Here is a 25111-nt window from a genome sequence, read left to right on the forward strand (position 1 = left end):
ATTGATTTTTCGGCTCACGTACATTTAAATTTTCGAGAATTTAAAAATACATTTAAGTTTATGATTTTTTTAAAATCTTGATACATCAGTTATTCTATTCACTTGAATATGTCAGATCCAACGGAAAAATCAAATATGACTTTTGTTGTAGTGACGTGATCGATATACAGATGCACACGTAAAAGAGTTTTTAAAATGGAACAAATTAAATCCAGGGATCGATATGTTCAAATTTTAAAAAAAATCAAAAACTTAAATATATTTTTAAATTTTTAAGAATTTAAATGTCTATGAACCAAAAAGTTAAGGATCTATTTATTTTTTTTTTAATTAATTTTATTTATTTATATATAAATATATATACTATTTAATTTACATCCAGTGTGTATTTTATATTATAATATGTGAATAAGTGAATTACAGCGAAGGATTCCACAGTGAGAAATAAAGAAGTAAGTATTAGAGTAGAAACAAAACATCGTATTCCTATGCATTATTGCTGGACACAAAACACTATTCTATTTTGTTTATAAAGCTAAAATAGTGGAGAGCACATGAAGTGCATATGGAATATTGAAGGAGAGAGAGAGAGAGAGAAAGAAAGAACTTCACTCAACAACATGTCTTCCTCCATCAATAATCATCATCCTCAACCTTCTCTTCCTTCACAAAGGTAATACACTCTTTATATTATTCATTTATTCCAATCTCTGTTGCTTTGGGTTTTTGGATCTAATTTAACCTAATTGTTCTCATTTTATTTATTTATTTTGATGTCATGTCATGCCATCTTATTCTTGTGTCAAGTAGAACTAGCTTATCCTGCTTCTGCCTGTAGATTTTTTTTTTTAAGATAATTAACAATCTTAATAAAACTTGTAAAAAATAAGATTTAGGTACATATATATACATGAGTTTAGCTAAGCTGGTCGTGTGTTTTTATCTACTGCTGGATTTGGTTTGAAATCTTAATTCTTAATTTGTTTGGGTAGTTCAGATTGTTTTTAGTTAAATTAGTTCGTTGATCTAATGAAGCTATGTAAATATATCTATAAAACACATTAATCAGCAAAAATTTCAAATTATTAAGGGAAAAAAAAGGTTCTTTGTTGCAAAGTAGAAAATCTAGATAGAAAAAGATAAGTAACACAAAATAATGTAGAAGTTTAAAGAAAAGGGACACAAATTAGGGTTGTCAAATGGGTTAGTCCGACTCATTTAGATTCAGCCCGTCAAGCCTGTGAATTAAATGGACTGGTCCGTTTAAGTCTGCTTTATTTGCGGGCTAAAATTTTTTAGTCCGGATCGTTTATGGTCAGTCTGATGAGTTAAACGGGTCAGTCCGTTTATCATTTAATTTTACTTTTTTGAAAAATATTTTAACAAAAAATATTACTTTTAAGTCAAAAATTTTTAAAAATAATATTTTTTTTAGTTGATGGATCGAATCGGGAAGAATATCAGCTAAGAGTACTGTTTTTTTTTTTAATGTAAAAAAAAAAGCAAATAGGCTACCCGTTTAACCCGCGGATTAGCCTGTCATTTTTTTCGGATTAATCGAGGGCTCAGTCCGTTTAATCCGAAATTTAAACGAACTTAATTTTAGAGGCAAAATTCGCCCATTTTGACTGTCTAACACAAATGTTATTATGGCTCAACTTGTAGCATTAAAAAAAAATTGGTAAAAAGGTTTGACTTACAGGGAATTATGTTCATAGCATTCACCAAATTATAATCACAAAAATCACAATCAAATATTTCAATGTAAACATATGAATGATAGGCAAAATAATGAATAGTAATTCAATTTCAAACTATATATCATTAATTTTTTTATTATTATTTTAAGTATACATTAAAATTAACTATTAGTATACAATACATATTAAAATATAAAATACACATTAAAAATAAATTAAACTATATATATTTATACAAAAATATATAATAATTAATTTTAATGTACAAATAATATTTTTAATTTTTTTTCCAAGGAAGATTCAAAGTCATAACACTATTCAAATTCACTTACTAAATACAAATGTACTTATGTAAAGGAAGAGTGTGTTGGTGGAGTTGTCCTCAAAAAATGAGCATGACCACATGATCATGTGCTTGTTCACATTCACCATTGATTTTATATTTCTAAAAGAACAGCATGATAAAAAGATAAGAAACTATAGAGACGTAAGAATAGGAGTTTTTCCTTTTTTTTTAGCACAATTAATATATGTTCCTAAAATATTTGTAATTACTTATTTAATTTTTATATAAATTTTGTTAATATTTGCCTTAAAAACATATATTAAAGTTATTTTTAATAAAAATTTTTACTCTAAAAGATATTTAATAAATATATTATAAAAACTTTTTTAATTAATCATTTCAATATATATCTAGCCTTAAAACACATGGTAATAAGCAAATCATTTTACATATATATAAAAACATAAACGTCTATAGTTACTACTCAAACATGCATTAAATGTGCCATAGAAGTAAAAAACTTGTTTGAATGAACTTTTATGAAAATCTTTTTTTAAGTTATTTTTTAATTAAAAAAATAATTTTATGTTTAAATATAACAATATAAATATTTTTTATTTATTTATTAGGTTAAAAGTATACCTTTTAAAGTAAAAAATATTTTTTTCAAATATGTAAATTATAATTTTTAAAAAAAGATTTTTTTATTTTTACTATTAAGCCAAAAATACTAAAAAATAAAAAAAATGGATTTTTTTAACTTAATAACATCTAAACAAACTTATAAATAATTCCGAAGAGATAATTTGTAATTTTTACCAACACTACTTAATTTTTTACAATCTCTCACCACAAAGACATATAAATTAAACAGTGAGAAAAAAGAATAAAATATAAAATCCACATTCTTTCATCTCCCATAGTTGTTTCCATCGAAAATTAGACATGGCATTTTGTTTATAGAACTTCATGTTCCTAATATTTCACAACACAATAAATACGATTATGACGTGTTTTTTTTTTTTTCTATACATATTTCTTCAAAGTTCAAACTTCAATGGTTTAATTTTTTCTCCCCTTCAATAAATAGAGAGTGCACCGAATGGATCAAGCAATGAGTTCCATCACTTGTTGCACAAAATGTCAAATTGCATTCATTTAATTCATTTATTATTATTTATTTATTTTTGTTATCATTCTTTTTCATAGTCGCACGTTTTCAAAGTTAATTAATTTAGAATTTAAGACATATTTATACTAGAAAATTAGAAATTCGTTGATATGAATTAAAGGTTTAGCTAACTTATATTTTACAGACACATGATAAAATTATAAATTAATTTTTTTTTATTAAAAATATAAAAATTTAAATTTTTTTGTATTTTTTTTAAATAATATTTAAAATATTTTATTAATAATACCCTTAACATATATGTTTACGAACATGTTAGGTAAATTCATGTATTATTCTATCAATTTTAATTTGTTAACTTATAATTTGCTAAATGATAGAAATATATTAATCATTATCTTTGATGAGGAAAATTCACCAACAATTGTTATTAATATTTATGCTATGGAGCTTGTTATTGTGAAGTAATATTTTTATAATTAATGATAAAATGTCATAATAAACTAATAATAAAAAGTTGCAAATAGTGAATTATTCTTGAATTGGTCGAATTTATTTAAAATATATATTATTAAAAATATTATTTTCATTAGTCAAATTATATTATTTCAATCGTGTATTATTATATTATCAAACAGTAAATAATTTTCAAATTTTAATTAAAAAAATCATATTATACCATAATCCTGATACCATGTTAAAAACAAGAGACTAAATTAGAAAAAAAAATTTGTATATTATTGAGTATATTCAAGTTGTCTGAAATGATACAATATGAAAAGATATTTATAGGTGTTAAGAGAATCATAATAATAAAAACGTAATATTCTATAATAAATATTCAGATATACTAAATAATTCTAATTGATCATAATTAATCCTAATTATATTCTAACACATATAAAGCACATAGATTTGACATTTCCTTGTTATTTTACTAAATTAAATTCTCTTCTCTCAAGGTTATTAGGCAAAGTAGCACTGGTTACCGGTGGAGCCTGTGGCATTGGAGAAAGCATCACACGCATTTTTCACATCCATGGTGCAAAAATTTGCATAGCTGATATTCAAGATGATATTGGAAAAAAGGTTTGTGAATCCCTTGGTGGTGAAGAAAATGTTTGTTTCTTCCATTGTGACGTGGCATCGGAGGATGACGTCAGCCGTGCGATCGACTTCACCGTCGCGAAATTCGGCACTGTTGACATTATAGTCAACAATGCCGGAATTTCAGGCTCGCCTTGTCCCGATATCCGCCATGCAGATTTATTAGAATTCGAGAAAGTATTCAACATTAACGTAAAAGGAGTATTCCATGGAATGAAACACGCCGCTAGAATAATGATCCCGCGAAAAACGGGATCAATTATTTCTCTAGCGAGCGTGTCTAGTACTACAGGGGGCCTAGGGCCTCATGCATATACGGGCTCAAAACACGCTGTTTTGGGCCTTACAAAAAACGTCGCGGCCGAATTAGGAAAATATGGAATAAGAGTGAATTGTGTGTCGCCGTATGGCGTTCTTACAGATCTAGCTCTAGCTCACTTGCCGGAGGATGAGCGGACGGAGGATGCTAAGACCGGTTTTTGCGCATTTGTTGCGAAAAATGCTAACTTACAAGGAGTGGAATTCACCAAAGATGATGTAGCTAATGCTGTACTCTTCTTGGCTAGTGATGAAGCAAAATATATAAGTGGAGCTAATTTGATGCTTGATGGAGGCTTTACTAGTGTAAATCACTCTCTCAAAGTGTTTAGAAGTTAATATGCTTCACATGTAGTTGTTTTTGTGTGAAATTGTTCGTTGAGAACCGTTAGATAATAATTTAGTCAAACATGTTAAATTATTTAACGATTTTTAACTATCAACTTTATATGAAAATAATTATGCGTGAGTCTTCACTATGTTGTAAACATAGCTATATGCAATGGCAAATGACTCACACAGGTGTAACTGATTTCATACGAAATTGATAACTAAAATTCGTTAAATAATAATTTAGTCAAATATATTAAAGTATCTAATAATTTTCAACTAACAACTTCATATTAAAATAACTACATATGAATTTTTATCTTACATGGAATTTGTTTTTTCCCCTAAAATTTCATGTTTGAATTTCTTTTTGTGCACAAGAAAAAACATGACATTTGTGTTCGAGTATATTTTTAACTAATTAGTTGTTGTATGTAATGATTTAATTGAGCTTTTCTAATTGAAGTTACTTATTTTATTCAAATACATAAACTTAAACTTTTTTTTTTGGAATTATTTCGTAAATATTATACCTTTTAAAGAAGGGAAAAATTCAGATAAAGTCGACTTCACGTAAAGTTGATGCTTGAGAACCATTAGATGATTTAATTGATTTGACTAAATTTTCATCTAACGGTTTTTAGATATCAACTTTACGTACACCTAATCGTTTTCACCTTTAAAAAATTACTTTCTAACTCGTTTATATAACTCTATTATAACAGTATAACAGTGTGTGTAAAAGTCAATATCAAGCTCTTGCTAATTGTTTTACGTTAGAATACTAGCAACAAATTAAATCCAAATAAATATGGTATTGATTATTAAAATATATTTGTCATTTATGTTTAAATTATATTTTTGAGCCATTTGAATAAACTTCTATGACAGAGGTAGAAATTTTCTAACAAATATAATTTTTATTTTTAATACTCGAATTTTAGATGACTAATTCAAAGACTTTTTTTTTTCTCAAATATGTTGGAATAGTTTTTGTATTCAAAACTAAAGGAGAAGGTGATAAGCCATAAGGCAACGCCACAAGCACATGTTTTTAATATTAGTAAACACCATTTGATGATGTCTAAAGTTGTTTTTGCTTGCAATACAACTTTAAATATGAGAAAATGATAATAGATACATGATATTTTATTTCGAAAACATTTAAGTATTTGAAAATTAAAAAATATATTTAAGTTTTTTATTTTCTTAAAATGTAAACATTTAAATCTCTCCATTCATTTGGATTGTAAAATTAATGAAAAAATTTGACGTAAACACCATTTTACAGATGTGATCATTACAGTATATGACGTGAATGGTTTAAAAAAAAGTCCCTAAACACTAAAATGCCATAATAGTCACATTTGCAAAACAGTGTTTTTTCGTTATATTTCATAAGTTCATATGAAAAGAGAAATTTAGGTATCAAAATTTTGAGAATATTAAGAATTTAAATATATTTTTTAATTTTAAAAAATTTAAATATTTATGAAATAAACTAAGATTTATTTGTCCTTTTTTCTTTAAATATTGACTTTTGTTATATATAGAAAATTATTCGATTAATTATTTTTTTACAAAAACAAAAACTTTGATTTAAAGAAATAGAAATTTAAACTGCACTTATGTATTGTGAAAAAAAAAACATAACATTTATATCTGAAAAGACAAATAAATTTATTTATGTTGGACTATAAAACAAGAGACGAAAAATATTAAAAAATTATTAAAATTTATTATTTTTAATAATTATTTTTAGTTATTAATTTAGTTTTTTTAGTTTAATAATTTAATAATATATTTTATCTTATATTTTTTAAATATTGATAGTTAATAATGACAAAAACAATAAATTATAATACTCCTATAGCATTTTTCACAAAAAAAGGTATACTTTTCAATTACATTAAAATCAAAGATAAAACAAATTTACATAATCTTAAAATGTAGAATCAAAGATAAATTTAAGTTTTTTTTAATTTTTAAAAATAAAAAATACTATTTGTATACTAAAATTAATCACTATATATTTTATTTAACTTATTTTTAATGTATATTTTATATAATAAAAGACTTTTTTTTCTTCTTCGAATAAATTTAAACTCTTTTTAGCAAAACTAATTAACATATATTAAATAAATAAATAACACATATATATAATATTTTTTTATTGTTTACGATATCTTTAACTTAATAGGTTAAAAATTAATTTGTCAATTACTTACTTAAATCGATAAATAAATTGACTATTCGACGCTATCTATCATTATTCTTTCAAGAGACAATAAATAATTTTTTATTTGTTTGATGGAAGAGTGTAGAAAAAAAAAGGTAAAGGCGGTTTGAATGTTTGACTATCCAGATTTTTTTTTTTACCAAAGTCCGAACCCGGCCCATTACTGAAAGAGCTTCTTCTCTCTCACTTTATCGTTTTCGTTTCTTTAATCCCTTCCTTCAATTTCCGCTTCCTCTTCTTCTTTCTTCAAACTACCATTACACCAAGGTTTTCTTCTTTCTTTCTTTCTTTCCTTTTTTTACCTTCATAGAAATTTCTCTGCTTCTTGTTTATTGTCTTCATTAGTTAGAATTGTATCGTTGTTTGTTTTTTATTCTTTTTCATCTTCTATATTCTTTATCTGATGCTATCAATTGTAGAAATTTGTTTATCAATGATCAAGGCTTTGATTGCTCCGAATTGTTTTGTTCATTTTACTGATGAATATTTCATTTTTCATAATGTATTTTTTGAGCGAACATTTTGTTTGACGTGCAATTTTACCCGATTCAATTTGAGGAATTGCAAATTTATTCGGGTAAGGGTTTGAAGGGAAAGTGTAGGGTTTAAGGTTGTGGAAGAAATTGCATAGGTATCATAGAAACAAGGAGCACCATTGCTCAGCTTGTGCCTTGCCTTGGAAAAGAAAATGAAAAGAAAATTTGCAATTAGGTGTAGATATGTTGCTGTAAATATAATGCTATGTGATTGATTGACTTCTTGTTATGCAGAAATTGAAAACGGTTTGTGTTTTCTATTTTACTTTTGTGAAATTTTCAATTTTCTCTTATATATGTGTGTGCTCCTACTCTTATCTTATCTGTGCAACATAGCTTTTAACCCTGTCAATCCGAATTATGAACTTGCTGATAAAGTGAGCTAGGCTGTATCTAGTTCCAGCTCATAATCCATGGTGGTATGTTTTGATAGGTTCTCCTCATCTTGGTAGATACAAAAGGATATGGCACCTCAATTGGTTGCAGCCTCCTGTGGCTTATCTTCTTCACATCTTTGCCATCCTCATGTTCCTCCTATCAGGTATTCCCTTTCCTTCTCCGAAATCCACAGTATCCCCTTGGTGTATTTCTTTTTTAATTACAACAAATCACTATTATTGTTTTTGATGTTTTGTTTGATGATGTTGTTTGTATGTGTCTTTTTTTTTTTAAAAAAGTTTAATGGTGTCTTTGGCAATTCTCATGTTTCAAAATCCAATGGAGATAAATCTTTATTGATGAACAACTTTGGAAACAGATTTTTTTAGGAAGTAAAAGGAATTCGATTTCCTAGCCTGAGATATGCCAAATAAAAAGAAACATATCCCAACTTAGTTGCCTCTTCCCGCAGCCACCTATGTATCTGAAAGTCTTGTTCTATCACCATGCCTAACATCAGGAGAACATAGGTTGAGGCTTTGAGTAGATGGGTTTTATTTATCGTTGATGTCATGGAACTTAAAACATATTGGGTTATACTAAGTCCATCTCATTTGCCAGCACTTCTATTGATACTACGGGGCCAAAGGCCTACTATCTCCACGATAAGATAAATTGGTCCTGCCCAGGGTTTTTTGCTCTGATCAGCTAGTAATTAGTATTTAAAAATTCTTCACTGTTTTTGTATGCAAAATTCATGGTTTTGTTGGTTCTATCCAGGAGTAGAGTTTTGAGTCCAAAAGGCACTGCTATCAACTTGAAAAAGAGTCATGGCATGTCTCTTCCAGCCATTTCTTTGGGTAAGTGAGCGCTTCTGTACCCAGCTTTCCTGGTATTTGTTGTGATGTTATGTTTGAACCCAATAATATCAATTCAATGAAATATTACATCTTGTCTAGCTATAGCAACAGTGATATGGGAGGACTTCTGTAACTTCACATTGGTTTTGGCTTAATTAATTATTGCAGGAGCCTTATTATGGTGCAACATTCATTTATCTCAATGTTAAATAATAAATACATAATAGAGGATGTTGGTCTGAAAGTGGTAGTTCTATCACGCGCCTGTGTTTAGTCGCAGATTTGCAATGCTTCTAAAAATACTGAGTATTAAAAATCCCTACTTTTGATTTCAGGAAGAACATATATCCCATTGTTGACTGCTGTTCCAAGGAAAACAGATAAGCCATCACTGATTGCTGCTTTGGGAAAAACATATGCCGCACTGACAGCTGATTCATCCACATATTTTTCCGGTGACCGAGATCATCTCACACTCAAAACTCCTACATCTCGTGGATCCAATTCGAAGATCCGTGGTCAAGCATACATATATCATTCTTCTGGCTTTCGAATCCCTGCAAATGCAGAGAAGCCAGAATGGTGGTGGAGGACACTATGTTGTATTCCCTATCTAATTGCATTGCAGATGTCTGCAACTGGGTTTTATCTTGAACCTTTACTCGAAAAATTCCCACTTTTCCAAAATCTGATCTACTATATCCCCGGAGCCGTCAACAGACTACCAACCTGGTTCCCCATACTCTATTGCTATTTGGCCATCATTGGAGTTGTAAAGAACAGTAGATTTCCCCTTCTCTTCAGGTACCATGTAATGATGGGAATGCTACTCGAAATCGCGCAGCAGATATTCTGGGTCACGTGCAATTTCGTGCCACTTATACACTTCAAAGGGACACTTGGTATGTATTATTGGGGTGGTGTGGCTTTGGCATATATTCTCATATTGGGAGAGTGTATAAGGTGTGCACTTCTGGGTACCTTTGTGAAGATCCCTGTTATTAGTGAATCAGCATTCATTCATTCTCTATATGGTTTAGGATTAAGGTAGTGTTGTGAGTGATCAAGAAAGAGAGAGCATAATGTACTTGTATGTGGATTTTGCAGCTGAAAGCAAGGATGTTATGGTTGGTTTGACTTTCTTCCATTACAGTTACAATATGAATGGTCAAATAGATGAGGGGCTATATATTCTTTCTGATAGAGAATCCAGTTTTCTCTTGTTTTTCTTGCTCTGAGGGACAAGCTCACAAGCCTTTCTTCCCCCTCGTTTGAATTTAAATTGAACCTAAATTCAGTTTAGATAAATGATAAGAATATAAGATACCTTAAATGAAGTTGAATGATTGAATTGGCTTGTAAATACATGCTGCTTTGTGCACGTTTCTATTATGGTAATTTCCATATATTTTGGGTGCGTTCGTGAAACTTCATTAAATTAAATTTACCTTAATAATTGTTTATTTGTAGAATTATTTTTGTATAATCAATTAAGAATAAATAATTCTTGTTCAGGTGGTAAGAAAGCAAGTTACTTTGGTATAGTAAAACTACTAAACAAGAAATAAAATATTTTTGTAAATACTAGTGTATTAATTAACAGGTATAATGTATCTGTTAATTTATTATTTTATTTATTAATTTTTATTAAAATAATCTATATATGATAAGGCAAAATGAGAAATACTTTAAATTATAATTGTAATGGAGTGTAGTTTTAGTTTAGGAACAAAAAGGTTGTGTACTAAAATCTTTTTAATTTTCATTGTTAGTATATATATACGACTAAGTGTATTTAATAATTCTTTTTGTATATTTTTAAATTATCTTTCATTTTTATTGTTTTATTTTTCATAAACTTTTTATTAAGAATGATTTGGAAATAACATAAAATAAAAAAGTGAAATTATTAATTAAGGAACGACAAAATTATTCTCCTAATAATTATTAGAGAAAAAGACAGATAGGTCTCTGACTTTTTAAGTTTTTGACAAATACATCCCTGACAAAATTTAAATACAAAAAAAGCCCCTGATTTTAACAAACGGAGGACAATTTAGTCCTTCCGTCTATTTTTCTCTCACACATCAAACGGAACTGGCTGACATGGCTGTAACGGTGTCCAGGTGTCCGTTACGGTGCCACGCTGGAAGGAAAAAAAAGTTCGAAGGACAAATAGGTCCTTACAGATCAAAACGACGTCGTTTTCATAAGGTAACCCTAATGAGATATAAACTGGGTTTTCTGAAGTAACATACGCAACAGTTGTTCAGATTTGTTCATGGTGGTGTTGCTTAAATTGATGGCAAGTGATGGAAGCTCATCAATCAAGAGACAACGCGGAGGTGGTGGCAGACGACAGGAAGGCTCGATTGTAAATGCTGCTCCATGTTCAGTTCAAGCTGGGGATGAGAAAGATTGCATCGCTCCAAAATGCTTCTGCGGGATGTATGCGATATTTTACATGTCGAAGACAAATACCAACCCAAACAGACTATTCTTCGGATGCCCATTCTTCAAGGTAAGCTCACAATTTTTCATGTATATTAATGAAGTTGAGAGTTTTTTTTTTACCAACATATTTTCATACTATCTGAATTGATTTAGGTGAAACAACCATATTGTAAATTCTTTGTGTGGGTTGATGACCATATTGGAAGAATTGGGTGCATGGAGCCAACAAAGGAATTGGGTAACAATCAGAGCTTAAATGTTGAAGAACATTTTGGGAAGATAGAATTGGAGAACAAAATGGTTGATCTAGAGCAAAGGATAATTTACCTAGAGAACAGGAAAAGCAGTAACTTCTGGGTCATAGTACTAAGCTTGATTGTTGTAGTTGTTGGTCTTTGTTTATTTAGGGTATGAAAAATATGAAAAAAAAATGTGGATTGTAATGAATTATATCTGTTAACTATTTTAGCTAATATAAATGAAAGAAAGAAGATTTTAATTATCCATATCTTGTTGGCTTGAAATAGATATAGAATGCGTGTAACATACATGTTTACATGCAAGAGATGAACCTAAACCAGAAACAAGTCATATATAATTCATTCAATCAACAATAATTCATTCATTGAACATAAACCATAATATAGGAATATTGTCATACCATAACATAATAACATCTAGGATAAGTAACTGTAGCAGGTATATCAGCCCTTGGATTCCAAAATACTAACTCATAAGCAATTAAATTGGCTAAAAGAAAGTTTGCCAATATGTATTACAACCAACTATTGCAGCAAAAAACTAATTTTTGTTTCCAAAATAAGTCAGGAACAAGCACGTCACTTTTTCTAGTTCTTGAAGCCTGGATTTGGTATAAACTTGAATGGTCCTATTGTGGCAGAACTTGTTGCTGCTAGTGTCTCCTTTGATACTCCTCCGCTCAATGTTGTTGTCACACTTGTTGAAGTTGGTGGAGCAACTTGAGTCTGAGTTGTAGTTGGTGCAGGTGGCCTTTTGATTGGTTGCTTTGGCCTAAATTTAGCTAGTGTTTTGGAATGAGTATGTTTTGTTGTCTTGATTGGTGCTTGGCTGAATGGTGCTGCATTTGCTGGAGTGTCCTGTGCTTGTTCAGCTGGAGCTGCCTGTTGTGTATTCTGGCCAGCCTACAACATTTATAATGAAGACACATAAATCCCTTAAATTTTGTATTGAAGACACATAAATCCTTTATCATTCATAGCACGGACAACTAAATCCTCACGTGCTTTGTTACCTCAGGCTCTGGAGCAGATTGGGATAATGGAAGTTCCACTAGTGCTTTACTGCTTGAGCTCTGGTGCTTTGGTTTCCTGGTTTTAGGCTTCCAGTTAGGATTAGATGGTGCTCCCTTGCACGTCTTGTAGTTGTGACCCTTCTCGCCGCACTTGCTACATGTTATGCGAAATGTTTTTCTTACCTTGTCCCCTTGGATCAAATCCTCTATTGGATCCTTCTTTCTTTTATGCACCTTTGGCCTACCAATGGGCCTCTTGATGGGTGGAGGATTTGGTTTGATATAACCTGTTCTATGCCAATATTCTTCACTGGGAACTGGTTGGATTGAGTGTGCATAAGTCAGATGGATGGACTCCATGCAAAGCCATTTGTGCACATAATCTTCTGGTTTGTCATGCTTCTTCCTAATAGCAGCAATCGCATGAACACAAGGCATTCCTATAATTCCAAAATCACATAAGCAATCTAGAATACATTACTCAACAAAACAAGTTTTTAATCAAAGAGTAAGTAAGTCAACCTGTTAGTTGCCACATGTTGCATGAACAGGTATGCTTCATCAAATCAACATCAACTCTTGATGTCTTGCGACTCACTTCAAACCGCTTCCTCTCGTTGTCACATGTCCATTCTGCATTCCATCTGTTGCTGGGCTTAATCAATCGGCCAAGTCTTTTTTGCTGTACGGGAGCAAGCTTTCCAGGATAATCTGATAGTAGAGTGATATGCTTCGTCATTCTCCTCATGACATAACAGCGCAACTCTTCACACATTGTAAGAATAGGCTTCACTCTGTACTTTCCTATTTTGGCATTCCAGGATTCACACATATTATTTGTCAAAGAATCAACCTTGGGGCCATGGTTAAGGTAAGCCTTCACCCACACCCGAGGATCAAATCTTGTAAGATACTCCCATGCCTCTTTATTAATCTTCTTAAACTTTTCCATAGTCTCTACAAACTCAGGAGGGGTTGAACAACTTGCACACTCCCAAACCGCATCTCTGACTTGCAGATCCTTAAATCGGTTGATGAAGTTTTTCCACATATGCATCACACAATTACGATGTGGTGCCTCGGGCATCACCTCTTTCATTGCTTCAAGAAGACCCTGAAAGTAGTAGAATATCATCTCAAAATAAACAAAAAAGCATTAAAAAGTGTGATGTAATCCACATAATGTTAACTAATAAAATACACCAACTTCAACGATAGTGTACAATGGTATATCAGCAACTGAAAAAATTTTGACAGCAACCCCTGCCTTGGCTAATGAGAGTAAAAGCTTGTTCATTGATTTAAAAACCTTCTAACACATTAGCAAAAGCAATTCACATATGTACAGGTCTAATATAATAAACATTCATCCAAAGGCTTGATAGAACGAACATGGCACTGTCATATGAAGACAGCTTCTCAATCCAAATTAAAGATTAGCACCAACTATTTAACTAGTTGTAGCTAAAAATTTGGTGTAAGTCTCACTAACTCAAATTTATAAATTTTTGAAAAATTAAATCAAATGCATAAATAAACTAATGTTAATAAACAAATGCTAACTAATGTTGACTAATAAAACTTGAACAAATGCATAAATAAACTAATGTTAATTAAATCTGACACATACCCCTGTTAACTAATATTGGCTAATGTTAACTAATGTTAACTAATGTTAACTAATATTGGCTAATGCTAACTAATGTTAACTAATGTGATAAAACTTAAAGATTGCAATTTAGTAAAATAGAAATAGAATAACACTTAATTTCTGCATAATTTTATAAACCAAAAGTCTCATAATAAAAGCATAATGAACTAGATTTCAGAACATAAAGATAAACAAATATATTACTAACTTTTTGTTGATTTGACATAAAGTTCCATCCATGCACACTTGCATTCCCAAGATCTTCCTGTAAGAGAGTTAAAAATCATTTCCATGACTCCTTTGTTTCTGATCCGACAACAGCATAAGCAATGGTATAGAAATGATTATTGGCATCTTGGGCAATCGCTGAAAGTAACTGTCCACCAAAGTACCCCTTAAGAAAGCATCCATCCAAATATATTAGAGGTCTACAGCCACTCTTGAAGCCTTTTTTGCATGCATCCAGGCATATATATATCTTATCAAACACTGGTAGGGATTGTGGAATTGGTATCACTTCTAAGAGTGCAGTAGATCCAGGGTTGCTGCGTAAGAGTTCAAATAGATAATCCCTCAGCTTTCCATATTGCTCACTCTCGCTTTCGACAATTCTGTCTCTTGCCTCCTTTAGTGCCCTGTAAACCATCTTATCATTAGGATGTATCCCAAACTCATCTTTCAGAAAATCACTAGCCTCCTTCCTAGTCATCTGAAGATGGATACCTAGCCTTTTTTCAATTTTGTTGCTCAGCCAGTGTTGGTCAGCAGCATTACTCCCCATGTCCCTTGCACATGTATGCTCAGATTTAAAAGTCTTAACCTGGAAGCACCTAAGAGAATTATTGTAGGATACATGTACAACCCATGGATATTCTTCTCCTTTGCAACCTACCCGAACCCTTTCTTTATCATTTTTAATCCATTGAAGCTGCCTACCCTCAGATATGAACAAGTCCTTTACCACTTCTTTAAAATCATCAAGAGTTGCAAACTTGGTACTTACTTCAAAGTGGCCTTCTCCAAATCCATACTCATCATTGAACTCAGGCCAGTGTTGCTTCTCAGGTTCTTCATCAGAGGAAACAGGGGTATGCATACTTCTCTTGTAAGTCATACTTCTCTTCTTTTTGGTACAGCCACTTTTTTTCCCTTGTAAGTCATACTTCTCTTCTTTTTGGTACGTTTCTCTTCTCCACTGCTATTCTCATCATCACTATCATTATACTCTGGAGGTGGAGGTTTGTAAGGTTCATCCTCCGTGCTCTCATAGCCGTCATCAGAGGAGGATGTCATCAGATTATCACAGATGTCATCTAGTTCTATGGACTCAACATTCCCAGTTCCTGCATTCCCGCCTCCTGCTTCTTCTACATACTCAGGTTCATCGACAACATGATCAAAGTAAACATGGAACTCATCTTTTTCTTCATTCCTAATCAAATTGTCACACAATTCACGAATCCCATTATCCCTGTTAAACGATGAAACCCAGATTCTATATCACTGGCTGTACTATCAAACCAGTATATTGCCTTGTAGCCAGGATATCCTAAACCCTCATACAACTTCACCAAATCACCAAAGTTGATAAAATCTATGTCCATTTCTGGAAATTTTTCTACTATCTCATTCACATAAACAAGTCCCTCATCACCATTCCTCACAAACTTTCCTCCATGGTGAAAAACAGGAATTACATATCTATCAGTCATCTGTCATTTTCAAACAAAAACAAAATCAACCCACAATGCATAGAACCTTGAGAAACTTTCAAATGAAAACAAAATAACTTTTTTCAAATAGATTGAAACAGAAAGCAACCATAGCAGAATGCATTTGCATGCATCACACCATACACTAAATGGAACCCTAATGCGAATGTGATCATGAACGTTGTGGACTTGCTTACCTTGATTGATGATTGAACTTCTTCAGCATACGAACTAAGTCTCTCCTACTCCACCTTCTTCGATGACGCTTCAGTTTCGAGCCAGAGGGAAGGAAGCTCTGGCTTCATGAAGGGGTCAGGGCAGTATATGGTAATTTCTGTGTTGGCAAAGGGTTTTTATTAATAATGGGTTACCTTACTAAAACGATGTCGTTTTGATCTGTAAGGACCTATTTGTCCTTCGAACTTTTTTCCCCTTCCAGCGTGGCACCGTAACGGACACCTGGACACCGTTACAGCCACGTCAGCCAGTTCCGTTTGATGTGTGAGAGGAAAATAGACGGAATGACTAAATTGTCCTCCGTTTATTAAAGTCAAGGACTTTTTTGTATTTAAATTTTGTTAGGGATGTATTTGTCAAAAACTTCGTGAATATGTTAAATTGACTACTCTAAAATTTTGTTTATATATGAATTTGTCAATAAATATTGTGTAACTTGCAATTTAGGTACTTGTAAATAGAATTTTAAATTGAGACTTGAGAATATCTAAATTAAAATTCCGATCTAATTCTTAAAACTTTTGTTATATCACAATTTTAAAAGTTAAATAATTTATAAAATTTTTAATAAATCAGACGATTTTAATATTAAAATCTTATTATAATATATTTTATATAGTTAATTTATTTTTTCAAACCCTTATCCGAGTGACTCACTCTCTCTGTCTTCCATGGCGGAGAAGAACAGTGAGAATTAGAACTAACCAACGAGGGGGAAAACACATGCAATGGTACACTTCCTTATCCTTCAGCTTCTACTTCTCTTTCCATATTATCGTATATGTTCAAGGCGCAATTCCATTTTTTGTTTTTTGCTTTTTAGTTTTCTTTCTAATACGTTTAATAATTTCCTTGCAATGAATGCTGCGTTTTGGATTAACATTTTATCCACTTTTTTTTGTTTGGTTAAAATTCACTTCCAATGGTTATTCTGTAGAAACTTGGTAGCTGCAATAGTGCATTTGCATTGAGGGGATTTTCAAACTCTGTCTGTATTTGGGAATTAGGGTATGCGCCTTTTGTTGATTGTTCGTTTGTTTTTTTGGTTCGTTGAATTGAATATTGAAGTTTGGATGGATAAAGTATTTGTTAAGCCATGAATTTTGCCTCTTATTTTTCTATTTATTTTTATTTGTTACACTTGCGGTACATAGCCGGTCCCAAGCTCAGGATAAAGGATGGTGGTTGTGTTAGGTTTTCGACAACCAACATAAAAATATAGTCGAATCCCCATGACATGAGTCAGTGCCTGCATTGAAAGAACAAGCTGCACATAGTGGGGTTTTGAGTGACATATGGGTTCTGAATATTTCAATCTTCTAACTCATTTAGATCCTAACTGTGGAACTTTTTTCTATCTCTAATAAATGATTGTTTTTCCCTTGTTTTCTGAGTTTCTTTGTCATTGGAGTTGAAATGTTGAGTGTGGCTGCATTTTGTTTTTAAATTGCTGAAGAACATAATCCTTGTGAGTTGTGATATGTTGTCGACTGTCGAGCCTTTTGTTGAGCACGGTCTGAAATTGGCGTGCTTGTATGTACTCTAGTTTGTAGATTTTTGGAGATATGAAACAATCTGACTTGAAGCTTTGTTATGGGAAATGCTAGATTGTAATGTTTGCAGGATAGGGAAGCTGATCCATTTGCGAAAAAATGAGTACTGCACAAGTTACTGCATGCTTTCCTGGGATTTATGTGAAAAATGCATCTCGGTTGCACCAGCTTCATCCTAAACCATGTGTTTTACGGATGAGTCTTGATCCTTGCTCTAGCATATCGCTGAGCCTAAGACCAGAGACTTCATTTGGCTTGAAATATTGGTCAAACTCAAAATCTCGGCAACCTCTTCATATTTGCTTTGCCGGTGGAGAAGGAATGATGCAAAATACTGATGAGGTAATGCACCCTTTTTGCACCTGTTTTTTGAGTTGAATTCAATATGTTATTGCCTGATGAGTGTTTGCAGTAAGCACACTTATAGTTCTTAAATGAAACTCAAATGATAGGGTACCTGATCATTTTGACAAAGACAAATGCACTCTAGTTAATGTATAAGCTCAACATTGCAAATTTGAGGATGCTGCATTGGCTGAGTGGATACACTAGATAGGATAGGTTTAGTAACTAATGCATTAGTGAGAAAGTTGAGATGGCTCTCAAATGTGAAAAGATATAGCATCTAATGTGAAAAAATGTTAAAATATTAGCATAGGTGATTTGGTCATGTTATGAGAAAACCTAGAGAAGCCCTAGTGACAATAGTATATGAAATAAGCTCAATAGACGAACCCATTAAATGTGGCTCAAGTTTTAGTGGCTTGTCTATACTTATAGTACGGTGTGCAGTGTTTGATCAATGTAGCTGATTCTACTTAGTTACTAATGTTTGAGTTGTTGGTTGTTTGGTATTTGGTTTGCTTATTTATCTGTTAAAGTCATTTGTTTTCTGGGCTTGGGTGATCCTATCTCCTTGTGTTATTATTTGGATTTGATTCGTGGATTATCAATCACAGAATATCACAGGCTATAGTTCTCCAGGGGATTAATTGTTAATTTGTTATAACCATAGACTAAAAACTGTGGGCATCATGAATGATGAGTCTCAGATTCAGAAGTCATTGTACCAAACATAAGTTTAGCAGTAGTAGATTGAGTAAGTATAATAGGAGCAGCAGTTTTCTGTATCATACTACAAATCTAGCAGGGTGCATTGTTACAAAGTTTTATGTGACATAAGTCTCCTTCAAAGTAATGGAGAACTGCACTTTATTTATATATTTCTTCATGTCGACATTTTACTGATACAATCAATTAATGCAATTAGAGTTCCCCTTGGAAATCTCTTGAGAAAGCTATGGAAAGATTTAAGGGACAGTCAGAGTCGATTGAGGATGTGTTGCGACAACAACTTAACAAAGGAGAATACTACGATGGTGGGGACGGTGGAGCAAAGCCACCAGGAGGAGAAGGAGGAGGAGGTGGTGGCAGTCCGGGTGACTCTGATGGACCAGAAGATGGAAGCTCCGAGGAGGGAACGTTGGGTGATAGTATTGAGTTTATTTTGGCAACATTTGGCTTTATATTTATGGTACCCTCTCTTTCCATTCATGTGTGAATCTGGTTGAGTACACATAAGTATGTCACTCTCACTACTTTCAAGCTTTCTTAATTATCTTTGAAACTATGAATCGGGAAAACTAAAGTAGAAATGTTCTAAGTAGAAGTAGCTAAACATAATATGGTAATAATGGATATGTTCTTAAGTTAATGGTAATATGTTCTAAATTTAGTATTCCTTGTAATCTAAATTTATTGCTGAAATTGTTAATTGATAGAATATATGCTGTTCTTCATTTCTTAATATTTTATGCTTTAACTTTTCTTTTCCTTTTTCTGTTTGCAGTACATTTATATCCTCGCGGGCGCAGAACTCACGAAGCTAGCTAGAGACTATATAAAGTATTTATTCGGCAGAAAGCCTAGTGTTCGACTGAGGAACGCCATGGAAGACTGGGGGGAACTCTACCAGAGCCTGACGCAAAAGGTAGACGTTGACGAGTATTGGTTGGAAAAGACTATTCTGGATACCCCAACGATGTGGCACGACCCTGATGATTACCGAGAAGCAATTGACAATTACTTGAGGGAACATCCAGAGGTTAATGTTTATGATTCAGATGATTCAGATGATGATGATGTTAATGAAGCTGGTGATGATAAAGAAGAATCAGATTAGATTATTTATCATCACATATCATGAAAGGATTTCTGGAAATTGTACTATTATGTCTTTATAGTGTGATGCCCCATTGTTTTTGGCACAAAGCATAATGGAGTCAGGACACAAGTTATGAAATAGTGTAGTTTCTTGTGGTAAGATTATTCAAGTTATTTGCACAGCTCTTGTAAACAACTTAAAAGGTCTGTTTGGTTGTTTTTATTTTCATTGAGAAAAGGACAAATAGGTCCTTGACTTTTTGCCCTGCAGATATTTTCGTCCTTGACCATTAAAAAATACTTTTAAGTCCCTGACCTTCACAAAACTTGGACGGATTAGTTCCTGACGGAGGCATTTGGACGGATCAGTCCCTGACGGAGACATTTAGACGGAGGGACTGATTTGTCCAAATTTTGTAAAGGTCAGGGACTTAAAAGTATTTTTTAATGGTCAGGGACGAAAATGTCCACAGGACAAAAGGTTAGGGACTTATTTGTCCTTTTCTCTTATTTTTTTAAGATTTTAAGGAAAAGTGAAAATAAAAGGAAAAACAAAAAATAGAATTGTATGGTTTTTAATTTTTTTTTACACAATTTTAAAATGAAAAATATTGAAAATAAAATTACAAATCAAATGGTCCTTAAGTTTTTTTTTTTAAAACAAATTGTTTAGATATATGAAACTTTTTTCTTAGAAATCAAGATAACCACTGCTGAAAATAGTTGTCTTCTTTAGAAAAAAAAAGAAGAAGAGAATTGTATTGACTGTAAAATGCAATTTATTCTTTTGAGATAATTAAAAGACGAACTACTTTTTATAGCACATGACAAATCATGACTAATACCTTGGAAGATAAGAAAATACAAATGGTTGGAACAAATGGAGGTCAAGTTTGATTCCACAAGCATCTTTTATCTAGAATTTAATTTTCCTTGCATTAAAGAACTACTACATAAAGTAAAGGTCTTATGCACCGTTACATAAAAAATAAAATAGTCCAAGCAAGGTTGTGAAAGGTCCATGGTAGGTCCCATTTTGTGACACCAAAGTTGATCTTCTTGGTAGGTCACTTATAATTGACATATTTCATCTCATTCTACTCTTTCACGTCACGCTTCAATTATTTTGGCTACTCCATTTTATACTCACGATAAGAATAAATAAGAATTTGACAAAGTGAATTTTAAAATATTAATTAAAATAAGAAGAATTTGAAGTGTTAAGATCAAGATCATACTAAAATCTATAACAATACAAGAGAATGACATAAAAATCAATAAGAAAATTCTATGATATCTAATGAAGCTCAATATTTCTCTCTTGAATACTATATTTTATGTTTTTAGTATTTTTTTTTTTGTCTACGGTCCTATAATCCAATAGATCAAGGACTAATTTGTCGTGGATCTAAACTCTATTTAAAAGTTTGTCATTAGATGCATACATAAGACGAAATTTAAATTACCGACACTTATTTAAACAGACAATTGAATTGATATTTCAACTAATTTAAGTTGGTTATTATTTTATTTTATTTTATTTTGGTTGCCAACAATATCTCCCAACCTAATAGGTCAAGGACTAATTCGTTGCGGATTAGAGCTCTATTTAAAGGAATGCCGCTGGCCAATGAGTTGCTGTATGTATAAGGCAGAATTTGAACCCCAACACTTATTTAAGCGGACGAGTGAGCTGACCACTCGGCCAAAATGATACGCACTCACTATAATATATGGAGATGAGCCCAAGCTTAATGGTCTTGTCTACTTGACCCACTATAATATATGGCCACACCTAGCTTGAGTAGCATTATCATGAGAAAATGTGGACCCAATAAGAGATAGAAACGTATTTTTCTTTGCTTAAATGAAGACATAAATGAGAAAACAAACTCCCTTAGGTTGTGGTGGATCATCACTCCACTTATACATTCTTGTATATTTTACTTTCATAACATAGATTGCAATAATTCAACATATATATATAGTAGTATTAACTATGTGGAGATGAGCTTTTATTGCAATTGCCCAAATTGCATGCACAATTTACCTACTTTCTATGAACCTTGAATTAGTGAATTTATTATATATCTTTCAATCATATTCTAAAAGTGATTACAACTATATATATAATTATTAAAAAATTGTTTTTATATAAAATTAATAATTAAAAATTATTTAATAATAATTTATTCAAATAATTTATATAATTTTATTGATATAACATTTTTTTAAATCAAACATATATACCCTACTACTTTTTATCTTTTATCTTTATGGCCCAATCCACCGATTCAACGGCTTTTAACTTTTTGAGAAATTACGTGCAAACTTGATGTTAAAGTACAAAATAAATATACATAAGAAAAGTACAAAAGAATCCAGAAATTCATCACTTTCTTCTTTGGAATTCTTACATAATAATATGAGAAAGCATAGAAATTAAGAACACTACTTGCAAATTGCAAATTTACTATTACAAGATTTCTATATTATTGTTGTTGAACAAATTCAGTTTGGGATCACAAACAATTTTATTAAAGGAATTGAAGATCAAGACAACATGTGTAACCACTAATTTATTTCTCTATCTAGCAATTTTGGTAAAATCTTGTCCTTATTAACAACCACCATAATACAAAGAAAAATTTTATCTATAAATTAAAATACATTGAGAAATTTAATTTAAAAGTTACCTACCTTAATATAATTACCGTCGGATTAACCAGATTTAACCAGATCAATTAGTCAAATTCCATTATCAAAAAGTTGACTTTTTGATAATTTGACCTGACTCGACTCAACTCGAATTATTGTACCCAAAAGCGAAGAAGATCAAGAAGCCACACAATAATTGTAAGAAAAGATTGAAACCATGGGTATAAGCTCCATTGAAATTCTCATCAACCGGGTACAAGTTCCCGGGTGGACCGGTCATGTATACATATGGTGATGATGGTGAGGAAGGTGTTGTTGGTGAATATGGTGGTGGAGGACAATTCTGGGAAGGTGGTTTCTTCGGCGCAGGTGGCGGCGGTGGAGGGTATACTGGCGGCGGCGGTGGAGGGGATGGATATACTATTGGCGGCGGCAGCGACGGCGGCGACGGATTTTCACATGGTGTGCATTTTTGTTGACCATTTGAGGTCTCATCAAGGTTTCTTGATTCCAAAGCTTTGACTTTTAGTATTGGAGAAGTGACACAAAGCAAAAGGATCAAATTGATGAGAAGAATCAATAGTTGTGGCGGTTTTGTTTGGTGAATGGTTTTTGTAAGAATTGACATGTTTATTAGTTATGGTGAGTGATGAAGAATTGGGAAGTATGCAAATGTAAAGTGAAGTGTTAGGTTTGAGTTTTATGTGGGATTATAGATAGATGGGTTTGGAGATGATGGGGATAAAGTATATTTGAATTCTTTGTTGTTAGGTGCATGTATTGGATTGGGAAATGTAAAGTGTAAACTATGGGTAAAAGGGGTGCTTTATTAGTTGCTACCTTGGGAGGAAAATTTGAGTGACTTTTTAATAAAAAAATATTATTTATATACTAAAATCAATTATTATTATGTATTTATGTATAAATATATATTATTTAACTTATATTTTATATTTTAATATATATTTTATACTAATAACTAATTTTGATGATTAATTTTAATATACACGTAATATGATTTTTTTAATTCTATTATTAAAATTTTAAATAATTTAGATGAAAGAATTGGGATTGTTTCTAAAATGTTGAGACAAAAAGTATTTGTTTTTTGATTGAATATAATTACTTTAATATATATATTTGTTTTTTTATATACAAATATTATTTTTTTTATCATATAAGATTTGAGTGTTTAAATTAATTTGATATTCATCAAATATTTAATTTTTTTTATTAAATCCAACTCCTATTTGATTTGTGTTTTTTTATATTTATTTTTAACAAAATTTTGTAAGAAATATAAAAGGTAAAAACAATAAAATTTTATTTTCTAATGTTTATATCATATTTTCTCCTTTTTTTCATAAAAGATTTGAGTATTAAAACTTTAATTATAATAATATAAATTAATTTAATACTCATCAATTGTTAAAATTTCCAATGAATCTAACCTCCTTAGACATTCTTTTATACATTGGATGATTTTGTCTAATAAGCTTACTTAAGTATGAGTTCTGAGTTGGTTTATTGATTATATTTAAAATTATTATCTAATAAAGTATTATTCATGGTTAAAAAAATAGTAGTTCATTACTTTATATTTTTTTATATTGAGTTGGCTCATTATACTTTAAATCTTTAATATTAGATATTTGATGGAATTTAAATTATGAATTTATGATGAGTCAATTTTGTGCTTATGGTCGCTTCTAGGAGTGATCTAACTAGTGGAATAAAGGGCTTCAATTAGCATGTGGCCATGTATATTGTGGGCCCCACCATGCTTCTATAATCTATACACATCCTTCTTTGATTCTGCCTAATTTTGTTGAGATTAAATTAAATTAAATTAATGCTCACTTGCACATGGAAGTTTCTTCTTATAATCTACCTCCTTCTAGAGAAGAAATTAAAGTGGTAATAATATGATTTATTTAGCCTTATAAAAGTTTAGGTACATGCCTTTTACAAATAAAAAAAAAATATTTTTAAAATTATTATAATTTTTGTTTAGATAACGGACTTATTTAGCATTTTTTATTTTTTATTTTTTATTATTTTTGTTAGAATATAATTAGGATCAATTAGTATTATTTAGTCTATCTGAATATTTATTATGATTCTCTTAGTACCTATAAATACTCGTTCTATATTGTATTATTTTAGCAGACAACTTGAATACACTCAATAATATACAAATTCTTTCTCCAGTTTAATCTCTTGTTTCTAACATGGTATCAGAGTCATTGTATCCTCTTTGAAGAGGATATGTTGTTTTTCTTACAGTGAAATTACCGTAATTTTTACATTTTTTTCTATGTCATTTTTTTTTGTCACTCCTTTGATATTTTTTTACCTTACCGACTAGTCTATTTTTTTTGTCTTGTGTTTTTTTTAGTCGAATGATCAAATACCATTGTCATCGGCTGCTTAAGAAATTATATAGTTTTCGCTTTTTTTGTCAATTTCGTCTGTATTCTCTCATGTCAGTTTCATCGAGTTCCATCGATTTAAATATTTAGAT

General features: G+C 31.2%; 5 protein-coding genes across 5 annotated transcripts; 3 read left to right on the forward strand and 2 right to left on the reverse strand.

The window, feature by feature from the left end:
• Window positions 1–531: 531 nt before the first annotated feature.
• Window positions 532–5221, forward strand: LOC130956418 ((+)-borneol dehydrogenase 2). The gene is made up of 2 exons (XM_057883457.1): window positions 532–673; window positions 4081–5221. Exons 1-2 carry the CDS (start codon window positions 555–557, stop codon window positions 4880–4882), a joined length of 921 nt encoding a protein of 306 aa, XP_057739440.1. The 5' UTR covers window positions 532–554; the 3' UTR covers window positions 4883–5221.
• Window positions 5222–7264: 2043 nt separating this feature from the next.
• On the forward strand, window positions 7265–10094 carry LOC130954130 (protein TIC 20-IV, chloroplastic). The gene is made up of 4 exons (XM_057880867.1): window positions 7265–7379; window positions 8082–8189; window positions 8807–8886; window positions 9222–10094. Exons 2-4 carry the CDS (start codon window positions 8113–8115, stop codon window positions 9935–9937), a joined length of 873 nt encoding a protein of 290 aa, XP_057736850.1. The 5' UTR covers window positions 7265–7379; window positions 8082–8112; the 3' UTR covers window positions 9938–10094.
• Window positions 10095–14547: 4453 nt separating this feature from the next.
• On the reverse strand, window positions 14548–15378 carry LOC130957799 (uncharacterized). Its single transcript, XM_057884643.1, has one exon. The coding sequence runs from the start codon at window positions 15376–15378 to the stop codon at window positions 14548–14550; it is 831 nt and encodes a 276-aa protein (XP_057740626.1).
• A 1378-nt stretch (window positions 15379–16756) lies between these two features.
• Window positions 16757–20109, forward strand: LOC130958070 (uncharacterized). Its single transcript, XM_057884959.1, has 4 exons — window positions 16757–16944; window positions 17821–18108; window positions 19037–19300; window positions 19616–20109. The coding sequence occupies exons 2-4, from the start codon at window positions 17866–17868 to the stop codon at window positions 19946–19948; spliced, it is 840 nt and encodes a 279-aa protein (XP_057740942.1). The 5' UTR covers window positions 16757–16944; window positions 17821–17865; the 3' UTR covers window positions 19949–20109.
• Window positions 20110–22309: 2200 nt separating this feature from the next.
• LOC130954780 (leucine-rich repeat extensin-like protein 6) lies at window positions 22310–23387 on the reverse strand. Its single transcript, XM_057881545.1, has one exon. It carries the CDS (start codon window positions 23213–23215, stop codon window positions 22730–22732), a length of 486 nt encoding a protein of 161 aa, XP_057737528.1. The 5' UTR covers window positions 23216–23387; the 3' UTR covers window positions 22310–22729.
• Window positions 23388–25111: the final 1724 nt, after the last annotated feature.

The sequence above is a fragment of the Arachis stenosperma genome, chromosome 10 (assembly GCF_014773155.1).
Source record: "Arachis stenosperma cultivar V10309 chromosome 10, arast.V10309.gnm1.PFL2, whole genome shotgun sequence".
NCBI classification, from domain to species: Eukaryota; Viridiplantae; Streptophyta; class Magnoliopsida; order Fabales; family Fabaceae; genus Arachis; species Arachis stenosperma.